Consider the following 17,112-nt stretch of genomic DNA (forward strand, 5'->3'; position numbering starts at 1 on the left):
TAGGCAAATACAAATTCAGACCTCTCTGAGTTCCTGTAAGATATCCGTGAGTCTCTCGTTCTCAGCCTTCGTACAGGATGCCTGCGATTGGCTGCTCTTCAACACGGCCTGTTGCTCCAGAAGGCGGCCCATGTAGTACGCCTCTTTAGTGGCCGACTCCTGCAACAACGTCTCCTCGTTGTTCTCCCCATCTTCAGCCACCTTCTTTTGGGTGGTGTACGCCTGGCTGAAAGCCTTGTGAAGAGAGAAAGAAAGAGAGAAAGTAAAGCATTGAGCAAAACATTCAGGTGAGGAAGCCTTATTCGCATACCATGCATACCCTCCAATTACAAGTCACCACGTTGGTGACCCCTGGTCTATACTAACAAAATGAACATGCAAAATGGATCATGGTCTGCAAAATGGCAGATAATAACCAAAGTTACATCATAAAGTGTGCGAAAAAGCAAAGCAGTACATTGAAGATGACACCAATTTGGTGCCTTCGTAACGTGAGGTGAGATTCTGAGAATATTAGCCGTAATCTGGCATGCGGGACTGGAATAAGAAGTGATGGGGATTTCGCATAAGACGCGAAGATAATCAATACAGCGCTTAGTGAAGAAGGAGAGCAGAATCTCATAGTGTGAAAAATCAATTGGAAGGTGTATATGAGCTTAACACTTCAGGTATGAAAGGTGAGAGATGAAAATCACTGACTTATGGAGCAGAACATCATGAGATAATGACATTCAAGACCATAAAAGTAGGTGGAATATCTGTAGTATCTCTATATCAGCTGAATTTCCACATCACTGTGGAAAAACACACCTTCCTCCCTCAATGTCACAGTGTGTCACTTTCAAAGATGAAGTGAAATGGTATTGCTCACTCGAAAGTGTTATCCAAGCATGGATGGAGACTGATTAACCCATTCATACCCAGGCGCTAGTAGAGCTGGACCAGAATATTCGAATATTCGTTCCGTGGGTTGACATTCGATTTTCAGTTTTGAGATTCGAATATATATATATATATATATATATATATATATATATATATATATATATATAAATATTTTACAGCATTAATGCAGAGCTTTTGCCAAGCAGGAAGTGCGCTTCACGCTCCCGCTCTATAGGTGGCGCAGAGAGACCAACATCCATAGCCAACAGCCACCAAACGCACACCAGTGGAAGAGATCGCCTCAAACGTAAAACGCACTTCCTGCTTTGGCATTCACGCTAATAGTGTTGTAAATAACGTTCAGTTTCTTGCAAAAACTGATTGATTTGCTTCACAAGACGTCAATACAATATGTCACACGGAGTTATGGGGGATTACTGTTGTATTGGATATATATGAAGAGTTTGGTTCCAAAACGCAATAAATCCATTTTGACAAATTTTGGTAAAAACGTGTTTTCTATACCAAGAAAGTGACCAGATGAAAACAACTATTTTCTGTTACAAACTTTCACACAGCATCTTTAGGTTATAAAAACATAAAAAATTCAAATCCATAACTTGATTTTCAAAGATTTATTATAAAAACTGATTATTTTTTCCACAAAATGCAATAAATCCATGACAAGTTTTTATACAAAATGCTATAAATCTATTGAATCAATAGCCTATATAAATGTGCATTCATCTTTGCCATTTTATATTTATTTAGTTGACTAGTTGTACACACTAATTAAAAATATAAACATTAATGTTATTAATCAAAACACTTACTTTGTCATATTAAGAACCCTGTCAATGCGGTTACTTGACGTCTTCGCTTAACGTCTTTCACAGCGATCAGCTGTAAAATGTTTTTGGTCCTGCTCGATTTTCGTTGACTTTGAGTAAAATTATGGAAAGTTTTTCATAAGATCCTCTGGGGTCAATGTGTTAGCATGAGAAGCTTGATGCTGTCTGGAGAACAAGCACCCGTCTCCCGAGTTCCTCTCAGGGAAAATATTAGATGTTGATGGCTTACGTTTCTTTCCCATCACAGAAAACCATCACAGGTTTAGCAATGCAATTAAAGTATTATTTTGTTTTGTTTGTTGATCACGAAGTAAAAAGTAGATGAGGAAAACTAGGATTCTGTGTACTCAGCGCGCCGCCATGTTTGTTTACATTGCGTGAATGGTGCGCTGTGGGATTATTGCGTTCTGTAAAAAAGGGGGAGTGGCGTTTATCGCATTTTGGGAAAAAAGGGAGAAAAGATGACAGAATAACACGGCGGATATTGGATTTTGTGTAAAAGTAAGAATTTACTTTTAACTACTGACCTGATATAATGCTGATTTTGGCAGTAACTCATTTTTTTCAAAAATGGCGTTTATCACGTTTTGGAACCAAACTCTTCATATGCTTTAGCTCTTAAAGTGTGCGAATCGGTTGACTTGACTTGATCGGAGCACTGGGGTTTCTGCAAAATATCTTCTTTATTGTTCTACTGATGAAAAAAAACATATTGGATGGGGTAAGTGTTATAAATAAACTTGATTTTGAAAGTATGCCACCGTTTTATTACAGTTTGTTGAACTTCGTTCATTTATTTTCGTTGTTTTATTTAAATGGCCTACCCTTTACGATGTCAATAATTACTGTGCTGTTAATTTCTGATACGGGAATGTTTGTTTGTTAGAAAAATGTTAGGCTACCTTATTAAAAGTATTGCTCTTGTGTTTTGTTTCACAAATGCTGTTCTCGCAGGACGCGTGACAGGCACGCCGCTTCCGGCTTGCACTGTTCTGTAGTATTTTTAAAGTTTATTAATTCTAAACGTGTCACATGTCCATATTGCACGAAATAAAGGCACTACACTGCCTTGGGTCCGCAGCAACACATCCGCCACATAATAAAACTGTAGACAGCCAGACACACACACACACGCGCGCACACACACACACACACACACACACACACACACACACACACACACACACAGATTCCTGCCTTTATTAAAGAGAAAAATATGTTTAGCCCCTCCTTCCGAAGCTTCGAATATTCGATTTGATTTCTACTAGAGCTTCGAAGCTCAAAAAATGGTATTCGGAACAGCCCTATGCGCTAGTAGCACTGGAGTTTTCTATTAAGCTGGAAATTCAATTGCACAATTGGAGAGGTCAGGAAATCAGCCAACAGATAACAATATATTATCAAGTTAGGAATATCAAGTTAGGAATTACCATATTTTCCGGACTGTAAGTTGCACTTTTTTCATAGTTTGGTGGGTACTGGAACTTATAGTCAAGTGCGACTTATACGTTGAAATTATTTTATATTAACCAAGAGAAACCATTACCGTCTACAGCTGCGAGAGTCCGCTCTATGCTGCTCCTGTATTTATGTAATTCAATGGATTCAGTGATGTGGAATGACTTTGGGACCTTTTTGAACTTGATTTGGCTTGTTGTGTTAATTTAGCATATTCAGCCTCTCAGGTATGTTCAGTATGCTATTGTGTATCGTGTAAATAACAATTTGTATTACGTTAACGTACGGACACCTATTCGGCCTGCTGTTCCCTTTCAGTCGGTCACTACGACGTCACGTCGTGACCGACGAATTGGGAACCGCTTCGCGGGTGACCTATCTGCTTCGAGAAACCTTTAAAACGCCAATGAACTTGGCATGCAGATAATTGCATCTGCCGGCGCCGCCCCGCCGCACAGCTATTTAATGAGCGGCAGGTGCAGTTATCAAATCAGCTTTTTAGCTTCGAAAGCTGGCAGACTGACTGCTCACGAGAAGCTACTCTCTGCTCTTTGGAGAACTCTGCGTGTTCGATTTGGTTGGGCAAAGGCATTTCAGCGGAGGCTCGCGGGTGTTCCACCTCTCTTTTTAATTTTTTGACTTTTTTCTCACTCTTAGTTGAGTGTGTGCGTAGCCGTTCCCCTGTGTGCTTCATCAACATCAGCACATTAAAAGAGTATTTCCTCTAAAAGAGTATTGCGGTGTTCTGCGTCTTATTAAAGACAGCATTTCACTTGCACTGAGACGGGAGCGTCTTTTTAAAGATGTCTTTCTGTCCGTGTTTCTGGATGCGGCAAATGTATGGGTCCCCGGGTGGCCACGATCGTTTTCTCTCGTGCGCAAGAGTGCATGCTGAGGCTGCGATCGTGGAGGGTTCATACTCCTAAGAGAGCATGAACCTCTTGGATGGCGGAGACGGGTTTCGTACCTCCGGGAACGTTACCCCCGTTTTTCCGTTGCGGAGCCCCGTTAAAGGTGCGGTGGCAAAACTCCGGAAAGCTTATCTCCGTATAAACGGTGCTGAATCGGTTAGCTGGTTCGTCCAGTGACTCTCAGCACCCCCATCCACAGCCAGAGGTGCCGTAAGAGACGGGTGGCGCGTGTTCTACGCGCTCTCGTCCTCTTTCAGTCCTCACGAGGATTCTATGTCTGTCACAGCATCGGAGAGGGGGTCGTCTATTCGGTCGCCGACTCGGACCCACTCCCGCCTTCGGGTTGGGTAGGGGCTTCCGTGCTCGACCCCGTGTGGCGGCCATGTACGCTCGGGAGCGCGGAGACGGTCTGCGTGGAGCGGAGAGCTCCTCCCCCACCGCACCGTCCCGCCTAGATGATTGGCACTTCAGGACTGCAAGAACAGCCCCGACCTTCTGTGCCTTTCTTCCCGGGGTGCATGTTGGTTGACACGGTCGTGGAAAACTCGTTTTCCTCCCGGAACCGATCGTTCAGCCATCACCTCTCACCTCTCCTGACGGCGGGGCCGCTAAGGTTGCTGCTCCAAGAGACCAGCCTCCCTCCCCTCACAGACCCACGGGCTTGTGAGAGGCGGCCTCTGCCGTGCGCGCCATGGCGTGATGCAGGTCCGCCAGGCTAAGGCACTAAAGGATCTGCACAGGTGAGGTCACGGTCCGGCAACTAAAAAATCCTGTGTGGCTCTGACCTGGCGCTACGTGCGACTGGGTTCACCCCACAGGCCGCCGGACGTGCTATGCCCACCCCCGGTGGTCCAGGAATGCCATCTCTGGTTGTGTCTTGCGGGCATTAAGTAGGTCGTTAATAATCGTCCTAAATGTTCAATTTTAGACCAGCCATTTCGGCGACGCGGCTGAGAGTGTCCAACAATGATCGGCCGCTTTAGAGCAGACTGAGGCATCATGCCACGTCGGAGCCTAGCTGCCCCCTCCGTTACGTCAGTATATTGGTCTGCTTTTCGCCGAGGGCGTCCTGCTACGGCTTTTTTTGTTCCTTTATCCCGGCAGCTCTGAGGAACCTGTCGTAAGCAGTACACCCGCCCACTCAGCCTGCTACAGAGGTGGAAAATGAAACTTAGCGACTCTGAGTCGGGCGATCTGAAGATGGAGAGGATCGCTCTTCAGGAGATGGTGAAAGCATCATTCTCCCCCCCACCCCGGAGGAGGGCCGGGTGGGGAATCCTTGGTTTCGTTTTGTGTTCCGCCGACTTCAATCGGCACCCACTAACCTCAAAGAGCGAATTCCTCTTCTTCCTCCAGAGTCCAGATCACCGGAGGCATATAGGAGTTTCGGACGGGGTCAAAACCCTAAGTTCTCCTTTTCCTCTTTCGCCAGCGGATGTATCGAGCGGGACATCTACAAAGGAGCCTTTGCTCAGCATCCATCAGCGGTTTCGGGTGAGTGTTTCATTACACACATCTCACAATGCGGCCAAAGAGCACGCGTCGTTGAGTTCCCCGTCTCCGCTCGCCACGGGTACTCACATCGTGCCGGTAATTTCCTCTCGCTCGGTATCTGGGGGCCTGGGAAGAGCTTCCCAGCCCGTCGCGTTGGCTTTTACGCACGATCCGTCTCGGTTACGCATTCAATTTGCCCGGCTACCTTACAAATATTCAGGCATTCGCTTCACCACGGTGAAGGCTGTCGATGCGCACGTACTGCGTGCGGAGATTGCTGTCCTATTGGCGAAAGGACGTGATCCAGCCGGTCCCTCCAGCCGAGATAAATTCGGGGCTTTACAGCCCTTCATTGTACCCAAGAAGAGTGGCGGGTTGCGTCCGATCCTAGATCTGCGCGTACTGAATCGAGAATTCACAGAATTCACATTCACAGAATGCTGTTCAAAAGGTTTACGCAGAGGAGCATATTTTAATGCATCCGCCCATAGGATTGGTTCGCAGCCTTCAACCTGAAGGACGCGTACTTTCATGTCTCCATACTCCCCCAACACAGGCCGTTTCTCCGCTTTGTGTTCGAGGGGAGGGCATATCAGTACAAAGTCTCACCGTTCGGGCTCTCTCTCTCTCTCTCTCTCCCTGTGTCTTCATGAAAGTTGCGGATGGCGCACTGCAGCCCCTGAGAGAGAGAGTGGTGTTTGAGTTTTGGCGTATTGGCTCATAATAGCTCAGTTTCGTCAGATGCTGTGCACACACATAGATCGTGTACTTAAACACCTCGCTCGTCTCGGTCTTCAGGCCAACTGGGGAAAGAGTAAACTTTGCCCCGTGCAGAGAATCTCTTTTCTCGGAAAGTAACGGGATTTGGTCGATTTAACAACACGTCTCATAGAAGCGCGTGTTCAGTCAATTCTGGCTTGCCTCAACATTTAAAGGCAGGGTTGCGGTTCCACTGAAATAAGTTTAGAAACTTCTGGGGCATATGACAGCAGCCGCGGCCGTGACACCGCTCGGGCTGCTCCATATGAGACCGCTTCAGTGTTGGCTTTATGACCGAGTCCCGAGGAGAGCGTGGCTCACCGGCTTTCACAGTATTATAATTACTTCGAGATGCCGTCACACTTTCACCCCGTGGTCAGACCCAGCGTTTCTCAGGGTGCGGGTGCCACTGAGAGGTCTCCAGGCATGCTATTGTTGGCAAAGATGCCTCTACCACGGGGTGGGCAGCCACGTACGGCGGGCTCGTCGCTTCGGGGGTCTGTTCGACATTCCAGCGACATTAGCATAAATTGCCTCGAGCTGTGCACTGTATATCTTGCGCTCGTCCGTTTCGTCAACGTGATTTGATGCTTAAGATGTAGTGCGCACCGACAACACTGCGGCTGTAGCGTATATCTATCGCCAAGGCGGTCTGCGCTCTCGTCACCTGTCGCATCTCGCCCGTCTCTCCTCCTCTGGAGTCAGAAGTATCTGAGGTCTCTTCGTGCCATTCACATGTCGGGGTCGCTGAACACAGCGGCAGTCGCGCTCTCACGAGCAGCGCGCTCCGGCGAGTGGCGACTCCACCCCCGGTCGGTTCAGCTGATTTGGAAATGTTTCGGCAGAGCGCAGTTAGATCTGTTTGCTTCTTCAGAAACAACCCATTGTCGCCTGTTTTATTCATTATCCGAAGGAACACTCGGCGTGGATGCACTGGCACACAGCTGGCCGCGGGGTTTTTCCCCAGTAAGCTTTATTGCGCAGACACTGTGCAAAGTCAGGGAGGACGAGGAGCGCATTCTATTAGTTGCGCCGTACCGGACAACTAGGAATTGGTTTTACAGAGTTCACTCTCCTCGCGACAGTCCCTCCCTGGCTGACTCCTTGGCACATTATGGCACCCTCGCCCCGATCTGTGGAACCCCCATGTGTGGTCTTTGGACGGGGCGCGGAGGTTTTAGGTGGTTTACCCCAGGCGGTATCTAACACCATCGCTGCAGCGCGAACCCCGTCTATGAGACAGGCGTATACGCTGAAATGGAACCTGTTTGTTGTTTGGTGTACCTCTCAGCGAGAGGACCCCCGAGAATGCTCGATCAGTATTGTGCTTTCATATCTCCAGCACCGCTTGGAGAAGAGGCTGTCACCATCTACTATTAAAGTAGATATCGCGGCAATATCCGCGCATCACGCACCTATAGACGGTAGATCTGTGGGTCAGCACGATCTGGTCATTGGGTTTTTAACAGGGGCACGGAGGCTGAATCCTTCGCGCCTCCCTCTATTCCTCCTTGGGACCTGTCCATGGTGCTGAAAGTTCAGCACTGCCCTTTCGAGCCTCTGCTGACGGTGAGCGTCAAGTTTCTCACTATGAAAACTTTGACGCTCCTCGCATTGGCTTCTATTAAAAGGATAGGGGATTTTCATGCATTTTCGGTCAACGATTCGTGCCTTCAGTTCGGGCCGGCTGAATCCAGCGTTAAACTGAGACCCCGGCCGGGCTACGTGCCTAAAGTTCCCACCACTCCCTTTAGAGATTGGGTGGTGGACTTTTCAAGCGCTGCCTTCGGAGGCAGACCCAGCTATGGCTTTGTTATGTTCTGTACGTGCACTACGTGTGTATGTGGATCGCACTCAAAGCTTTCGGACCTCAGAACAGCTCTTTGTCTGATACGGTGGTCAGCAGAAAGGGAAAGCTGTCACTAAACAGAGGATGTCTCATTGGATTGTAGACACAATCGCCCTGAAATATGAGAAACAGGGCATTCCTTGCCCTTTTTGTTTGACAGCCCATTCAACCAGAAGCGTGGCTTCATCTTGGGCTTTGGCTCGTGGTTCCTCGCTTTCAGATATTTGTAGAGCTGCTGGCTGGGTGACACCTAATACGTTCACTAGATTCTACAGTGTTCGTGTTGAGCCGGTATCCTCTCGAGTTCTCTCGTCAGATCAGTGAGAACATCGAGGAACGGCTCCTGTGTCGGCTTGGAGCCTTTCTTTTTGGCTGCGCAGAAACCGCACCATTATGGAAGGCCATTAAGGCAAAAACGTTACAAAAAATGTTTTTTGTCTTTTCCACCGCTTGGTGACTGATGTTGCGGAGCATCGGCTGCCAGCCTCTCACTAGATGTATTCTTGACTATCTGGGTGAGGCTAGCGCCCACATTGCGCCCCCTAGTGGTTTCTTTGTGAGTATTTCCGTGGAAAGTTTATGATTTACCACGTTTCCCTTAGCGGAGTTCGTTCCGCGCCTCTCTAGTGTTGCTAAGAGAGTGTATTTTTATAGACCTCGTGTCTTTTTATCCATCACCTTAGTGGTAGACCCCTAGAGGGTTTTTCTTCCGCAGCGATCTTAGTCCCGCCTGACGAGTTCGCTTCCCAGTTCGCCTAGTCACTATCGTGGGTTAAGGAACAAGTAGTGACCGGCCTCTGCTTCAACCCCATTTCCGTTCCCTTAAAGAGGAGAGTCGGAGGGTTTATGCAGGCACTGGAAGGGTCAGCTTCAGTGGCGCTTTGGTAGGGATTCCCAATTCGTCGGTCACGACGTGACGTCGTAGTGACCGACTGAAAGGGAACGTCTCGGTTACATATGTAACCCTCGTTCCCTGAAGGAAGGGAACGGAGACGTCACGTCCCGTCGCCACAGTTTGCTGTTCCACTGCTGATATCGGCCGGACCCTTTCCTTCTGTCCAGCTTTCTCAGCAAAAAATAGCTGATTTGATAACTGCACCTGCCGCTCATTAAATAGCTGTGCGGCGGGGCGGCGCCGGCAGATGCAATTATCTGCATGCCAAGTTCATTGGCGTTTTAAAGGTTTCTCGAAGCAGATAGGTCACCCGCGAAGCGGTTCCCAATTCGTCGGTCACGACGTGACGTCTCCGTTCCCTTCCTTCAGGGAACGAGGGTTACACATGTAACCGAGACGTTCTGTGCTATTGTTTAGTTGAATAACTTGCCTTTCCAGATTAAATTTTGTTTTTCGGCTTGGTTTTTGTGAAATCATTTTCTAAATAAACGCAACTTTTAGTCCAGTGCGACTTATATATGTTTTTCCTCTTCAAAACGCATTTTTGAGTGATGCGACTTATACTTCGGAGGGACTTATAGTCCGGAAAATACGTTACTGCTCCTGAAAAGCTCAGTGGTAGAGTATTGTGTTAGCAGCGCAAAAGGTTGGGTGTGAATCCAGGGAGCAATGTATTGTCAACTCCCACTGTGGTGGTCTACCGCGTCTATGTCATGACTCGGGAGGAGAGTGAGGACGCAAACGCGGAGTTCAGAAAATAAATAACATTTAATAATAAAATGGGAAACAAAAACACGAGGAGTAACATGATGAACATGTATGCAACACAGGAACCTCCAAAACATGACACAGGGAGCAGACAGGCTAGGCAAGGCAAGGCAAGGCAAGGCAAGGCAAGTTTATTTGTATAGCACATTTCATACACAAAGGTCATTCAAAGTGCTTTACATAGAAATGAGAAAACAAAAATCAAAGATACATGAATTTAAAATATCAATTAAAAGAAAATAAATGTGATTTTAATAAAAACTGTTTAAATGTGTGAAAAAGAATAAAACAGGAATAAAAGTATAAAACAGTTAAAAATGAGAATAAAAACAAGAGAAATAGAAAATAATTAAAATAGTGCATATATAATATAGTGCAATCAGTTCGGACGCAGCATAGTGCTCATTCAGTAAATGCATAGCTAAACAGATGTGTTTTGAGTCTGGATTTGAATGTGGCTACTGTTGGAGCACATCTGATCTCTTCTGGAAGCTGGTTCCAGCTGCGACTGGCATAATAGCTAAAAGCTGACTCTCCTTGCTTTGAGTGAACCCTTGGTATTTCTAGCTGATGTGATCCTAATGATCAGAGTGATCTGATGGGTTTATATTCAATGAGCATATCAGCAATGTATTTAGGTCCTAGTCCACTGAGTGATTTATATACCATTAATAATACTTTAAAATCAATCCTAAATGTAACTGGTAGCCAGTGTAGAGACCTGAGGACCGGTGTGATATGTTCATATTTTCTGGTTCTGCTCAGAATCCTGGCAGCAGCGTTCTGAATGAGCTGGAGCTGTCTAATGGTCTTTTTGGGAAGGCCAGTGAGGAGGCCATTACAATAATCCACCCTGCTGGTGATGAAAGCATGCACAAGTTTCTCTAAGTCTTGTCTGGAAACAAAGCATCTAATTCTTGCGATATTTTTGAGATGATAGTATGCTGATTTAGTTATTGCTTTGACATGACTACTGAAACTAAGGTCAGACTCCAGAATCACACCAAGATTCCTGACTTGATTTTTAGTTGTTTGACCCCTAGCGTCAAGGTATGCATTCACCTTGAGAACTTCATTTTTGTTTCCAAACGCAATGACTTCAGTTTTCTCTTTGTTTAACTGAAGAAAGTTTTGGCACATCCAACTGTTAACTTCATCAATGCATTTGCACAGGGAGTCAATGGGGCTGTAATCATTAGGGGATAGAGCTAAGTAGATCTGGGTGTCGTCTGCATAACTGTGATAGGCAATTTTGTTCTCTCTCATTATTTGGCTTAGTGGGAGCATATACAGGTTGAACAGGAGTGGCGCTAGAATTGAGCCTTGCGGGACTCCGCATGTCATGGATGTCCACTCAGATTTATGGCCACCTATACTTACATAATAACCTCTCCCTTCTAAGTATGACCTGAACCATTTTAGGACCATCCCAGAAAGCCCGACCCAGTTTTCCAGCCTGTCAAGAAGTATGTTGTGATCGACAGTGTCAAAAGCAGCACTGAGGTCGAGTAGCACCAGCACTGATAGTTTGCCTGTGTCTGTATTGAGGCGAATATCATTTATTATCTTTATGAGCGCTGTCTCTGTACTGTGGTGTGGTCTGAAACCAGATTGAAAAATATCAAAGTAACCATTAGAGATTAAGAATTTGTTCAGCTGATTGAAAACAACTTTTTCAATGATCTTGCCTATGAAAGGAAGATTTGAGATTGGTCTGTAGTTGCTCAATACAGTGTTATCTAGGTTGCTCTTTTTCAGGAGGGGCTTAACAACTGCAGTTTTAAGGGACTTTGGAAAAGTCCCAGAGATAAGTGATGAATTTACCACTTCTAGGAGATCTGCTTCTAAACAGTTAAAGACACTTTTGAAAAAAGATGTTGGGATTGTGTCAAGGGCGCAGGTTGATGTTTTAAGATGCTGTACTGTTTCTTCCAGAATTTTACCATCAACTGCTTCGAAATCAGACATCGTAACTACTTTCTGATGTTGTGATCTGACTTGTCCGACCCCGGCGCAGCTCAAGGATGTATTGATCACCTTTCTGATATTATTGATTTTCTCTGAGAAGAAGTTAGCAAACTCACTGCATTTGCTGTCTGAGAGCATTTCACTAGGAATGTGACTTGGGGGGGTTGTTAGTCTCTCTATAGTAGCAAAAAGAGTGCGTGTGTTATTTATGTTGTTGTTTATAATATTTGAAAAGAAAGTCTGTCTAGCTTTGCCTAGTTCCACACTGAAAGCACGAAGGCTGTCTTTATAGATATGATAATGGACTACAAGTTTTGTCTTCCGCCACATGCGCTCAGCTTTTCTGCATTGTCTCTTCATATTCTGCACCTCTGTTGAGTTTCTCCAAGGTGATTTTTGCCTGCCATTCTTCTTCCTGACTTTTACAGGAGCAATATCATCAATTGCACTCTTAACTTTCGAATTAAAGGAATCAAGGAGAAAATCAACAGAGTCTGCAGATATGCTTGGTGTTAAAGATATAGCCTTCATAAATAGCACACTGGTGTTCTCATTTAAGCATGTCCTTTGACAGACACAGATCTAGTTTCAATAGTAGGAGAGATCAATATATCAAAGAAAATACAGAAATGATCAGACAGTGCTACATCCTTAATAACAATTGATGAAATGTTTACACCCTTACTGATAATTAAATCTAGAGTGTGTCCACGATTGTGTGTGGGTCCATGTACATGTTGAGTCAAATCAAAAGTATTTAAAACAGCTGTGACATCTTTTGCCATAATACTGTCTGGCTTATCTATGTGAATGTTAAAATCTCCAGCAATAGCAAAACAGTCAAACTCTGAGGAAATCATTGATAACAGTTCTGTAAAGTCCTCAACAAATGCTGGAGAGTATTTTGGGGGCCTGTAAATAATGATAAGTAGAATGCGTGGGGTACCTTTCAACACAATACCTAGATATTCAAAAGACGGGTAATTCCCAAATGACACTTGCTTACATTGATAGACATCTTTAAAAAGAGAAGCTACACCTCCCCCTCTTCTATTAGTTCTGCAGACATTCATAAAAGTAAAGTTAGGAGGGGCTGTTTCATTAAGGACTGTTGCACTGTAACTTTCTTCTAGCCATGTTTCATTAAGAAACATAAAATCCAGGTTGTTTGTGGTTATTAAGTCGCTGACTAGAAGTGATTTATTTTTAAGTGAACAGATGTTTAAAAGTGCTAACTTAACAGTACTAATTTTTTCCCTAACAGAGATCTTAGTTTGATATATCACAGGCAGCAGATTAGATTGATTTGCCACACGGTTTGATACAGCCTTAGGCTTTCTATCATGTACTAAAACAGAAATAGAGAAATATATAGGTACACTGAGTTCCTGCTTTTTATGTATACAATTGAAAGTATTAGTATTTTCATAGCAGAAACTCGACACACATCACTGAGAGCCGTTATCAGTTGTTTTTGGTTCACCTACAGCAGATGGAGGAGGGTGTGTGTCTTGGCGTTGTGTCTGAGACCGAAGAGCTCTCACAGGACGAGGAGGGGGAGCTGGGCCCACTGGTTTTGGTGGTTGTGGGGCTTGCCGTTTTCTGGTCGAAAGCTGGGGGCTCGCAGAAATAGAGTGGGATAGTTTAGTTCCAGCATAAACCAGTTCCTCCATTTTTCCGGAGAAGGTCAAAAGTGGTGATGCTGTAGAGAGGAATGACATATCTAGTGAGGAGGAGTCCTGTTGCTCTGATGTGACCGGAGGCTGTGATATGTAGTCCTGGTTTCCCTGGCTGTTTTCCAGAAAGTCGTCCTTGGGTGCTGAATCTTGGAGCAGTTCTAATCTGACACAGTCTGACTGTGGTGAGCTCTGTGGGCATGACTCAGCTGAGATTGTGTCCATGAGCAGTGGTTGTTGTGGCTGCGTGGTGTTATCTCTGTCCTTGTGGGATATGTCGACGTCATGTCCATTTAGCTGCTGAAGAGAAGTCCTGTGGTCATTCATACTCTGTCCAGCTGTGTGTGTGCCATTTAGGTTGAGTGGATTGGCACACACTGCTGAAGGATGATGAAGGGAGAAATAGATATTGTCCTTTAGCACTCTTGCTCCCAGTCTGTTTGGGTGGATGCCATCCTGTTTAAATAGTTGTCTCTGACTCCAGAAAAGATTGAAGTTGTTGATAAAGTTCAGTCCCTTTATGTTGCAGGTTTTTTGCAGCCATGTATTAAGTCCAAGCAACCGTGAAAACCTATTTGTTCCTCTTGCTGGAAGTGGTCCACTGATGAACGGCTGAACTTTCACTGTTCTGAGTGTTTCAAAAAGTTTGTTGAAATCCCTCTTAAGGAGTTCAGATTGCTCTTTGTGAATATCATTCTTCCCCACATGAATGACAACTCGATTTACAGTCTTATGTTTCATCAGAATGTTTTGAAGTTCCCTGTTTACATCAGAAACAGTTGCATGTGGAAGGCAGCACGTAGTTGAGTCCCTGTTGTTAATGTTTCTGATAAGTGAGTCGCCTAATATCAGAGTTCTGGGCTCGGATGCGCTCTGCGCTGAGTGCCGCTGTCTGCTCGATCTTGAGCGGCGGTTAGCATCAGTGTGAGCTGCTGGCTGATTAGATCGGTGTTCAATCACATTTATCACATTTGGGGATTCCTCACTCATATTCATTAATATTTCAAATCTGTTCTCAAGATGTATAGGTGGTGGTAAAAAGTCAGTGTTTGCAATCCTTGTCATAGCTGTATCTGGGGTAGAGGAAGCTACTGCAGCAAAATGTGATGCTCGTGACAGTCTGATTTCTCGAGTGATTTTGGGTCTTGCTCCCTGTTTGTACCATTGATTGGTGTGTTGATCATTAGATTCATGGGACTCACCGGCTGTATGCTGAGGGTGTCCATGATGACGAAGCTCTGTTGTGTGTTCCGTCTGGTTTTGTAGTCCTGTAAGTAACTTTGTTTCAAGAACAGCAATCCTTTGTAAAAGTCTGTGGCAGTTTGTGCAGGAAGTAGATTTTTGATGAGGCATTTCTTTTTCTTATCCTTTTGAATGAAGGCAGCTGTGTTTTTCCTTCTGGAATGTAAGCTGATGGCGGTGGGAGGCTAGACAGATGAAAAATGCCACTTTTTTGTAATCCTCCAGTCCCGAAAGTTTAACGTTGATGCCAAGCTTTGTTGTTTGAGCACTATGCTGATTTGCTGATTTGCTGAAGTTAAAATTATAAGATAAAATATAAAAAGCGATAGAGCAAAGCGCAGAGCAGTAAGCAAGAGCGTCCGAACAGTCTAGAAATGACAATCTTCCGGCAAGTGCACATACAACAGGCAGGGGTATATATACAAACAGACTAACGATACACAGGTGTGATGAGGCAGGTCATTAATCAATGACAGTCCAGGTGACAACAATCGGAACAGAGACAAACACAAAACACGACACGGACTAGCCGTGACATTACCCCTCCCTCTAGGAGTGGCTACCAGACACTCATTACATAAAACAAAAACAAACAAAGTCTGGTAGGGTGGATCCAGGGGAGGGATGGAGGGCTTGGAGACCCTGACGAAACCGGCAGCCGCCGGGACGAAGCCAATGGGCGGTGAGCCGGCCGAACCGGAGTGACCCTCATAAGGACCGAGGCAGACGAATTACCCCTTCTGGGAATCGCCGGGGATCCGATGTCCCCGGAAGTCGCGTCCCGCCATCTCGGGAAACGGGCTCCCTCACGGTGACGACCACCCCGGGGAAATGATCGGGCGTGGTGTTTGTTCCGGGCCCCAGTCGAGCACAGCGGTGGACCTCCGAGGAACCAGAATCGACGACTCTAAGGTCGAGTGGACCGCCTGGGCCGATCCCCTTCTCGCAGGAGTGAGCAATCTGTCGCGGTGATCCCCAAGGACATCGGGACTGGCAGCGTGCAGGACCCGATGTCACTACTCCCCCCCGACGAAATACTTGGGGAAGCAGCCCTCCCCGAACTCCCTGCGTCCAATGCTGCCCGGAGAAATTCTGTCATGACTCGGGAGGAGAGTGAGGAGTTGAAACGCGGAGTTCAAAAAATAAATAACATTTAATAATAAAATGGGAAACAAAAACACGAGGAGTAACATGATGAACAGGTATGCAACACAGGAACCTCCAAAACATGACACAGGTAGCAGACAGGGTAGAAATGACAATCATCCGGCAAGTGCACATACAACAGGCAGGGGTATATATACAAACAGACTAATGATACACAGGTGTGATGAGGCAGGTAATTAATCAATGACAGTCCAGGTGACAACAATCGCAACAGAGACAAACACAAAACACTACACGGACTAGCCGTGACAGTCTACTGTGGTATCATTTCATTGTTTTTTTTTTTTACAATTTGTTATCGTACCGAAATTAATGCCAGGGTATTTGTGTATTTCAAAAAATACCATAATTTTACCATCGTGCATGTTCAGAAACGTAGTATTAAAGCATGGTACTCTAAAGCTGATGAATTATGGGAAGACTCGTATTGTGTGACTGTGAGTGAGACGAGAGAAAATGTACACTATGCTGAAGTGGCACATCTCAGCATTATGGAGACCTTTGGTGCTTTTTGATACTATATTTAGCACATCCAATACACAATCAGCAATACGGTGTGACCAAGTACTGCTGCTGATGTGATTCACATCATCGATCACAGGGGTTTACTGTACACTTGTTATCATGAAATATTGAGATCTAATTGGACAGACAGCTGCAGCACCACATAAAAAAATCATGTTTCAGTCCATATGAGATGATGGTATGAAGATGCCAGTATGTTGTAATTTACACTGGGGTGAATAGCAAAGGCTGATTTGCGACCAGGCTCTTAACTCTTTCCCAGCCACTTCCCTGCAATCCATATCTCCGCTATTATCCACTAGGTGGTGCTCTTACCCAACTTATAAAACAATAAAGCATCCACTGATCTAAAAACAGTAAAAACTCTGTGTATGTTTTGATCATCTAAATCTGATCTCTAACAAAAGTCCTTTACAAAAATGCAATTATCTCATCTTTTTGCTTAAGAGTTGGTATTTTTTAAAGAAACCTACCCATATTTGAGATGATAAAAACAAATGAACAAATGAAGGTAGGATGAAAAATTTTTTTTGGTTGTAAAGCAGATGATCGGTTCTTTCATTTGATATATTGTGTTTATATATTTAAAGAAGAACATTTTCTGGAACTTTTGTGAAAATCATGAAAAATTTAGGCGCTGGCTGGCAACTTTTGTTAAATCGTT

At 45.1% G+C, this 17,112-nt stretch overlaps 1 protein-coding gene across 2 annotated transcripts in view; it reads right to left on the minus strand.

The window, feature by feature from the left end:
- Window positions 1–17,112, minus strand: part of LOC129432417 (protein bicaudal D homolog 1) — a 45,864-nt gene that overhangs the window by 16,743 nt on the left and 12,009 nt on the right. For both annotated transcript variants that reach the window (XM_055190832.2, XM_055190830.2), the window contains exon 2: window positions 22–234. In XM_055190832.2, coding sequence (XP_055046807.2) covers window positions 22–234 — 213 coding nt within the window. The remainder of the gene's footprint in view (window positions 1–21; window positions 235–17,112) is intronic.

Source organism: Misgurnus anguillicaudatus, chromosome 1, assembly GCF_027580225.2.
Source record: "Misgurnus anguillicaudatus chromosome 1, ASM2758022v2, whole genome shotgun sequence".
Taxonomy (NCBI): domain Eukaryota; kingdom Metazoa; phylum Chordata; class Actinopteri; order Cypriniformes; family Cobitidae; genus Misgurnus; species Misgurnus anguillicaudatus.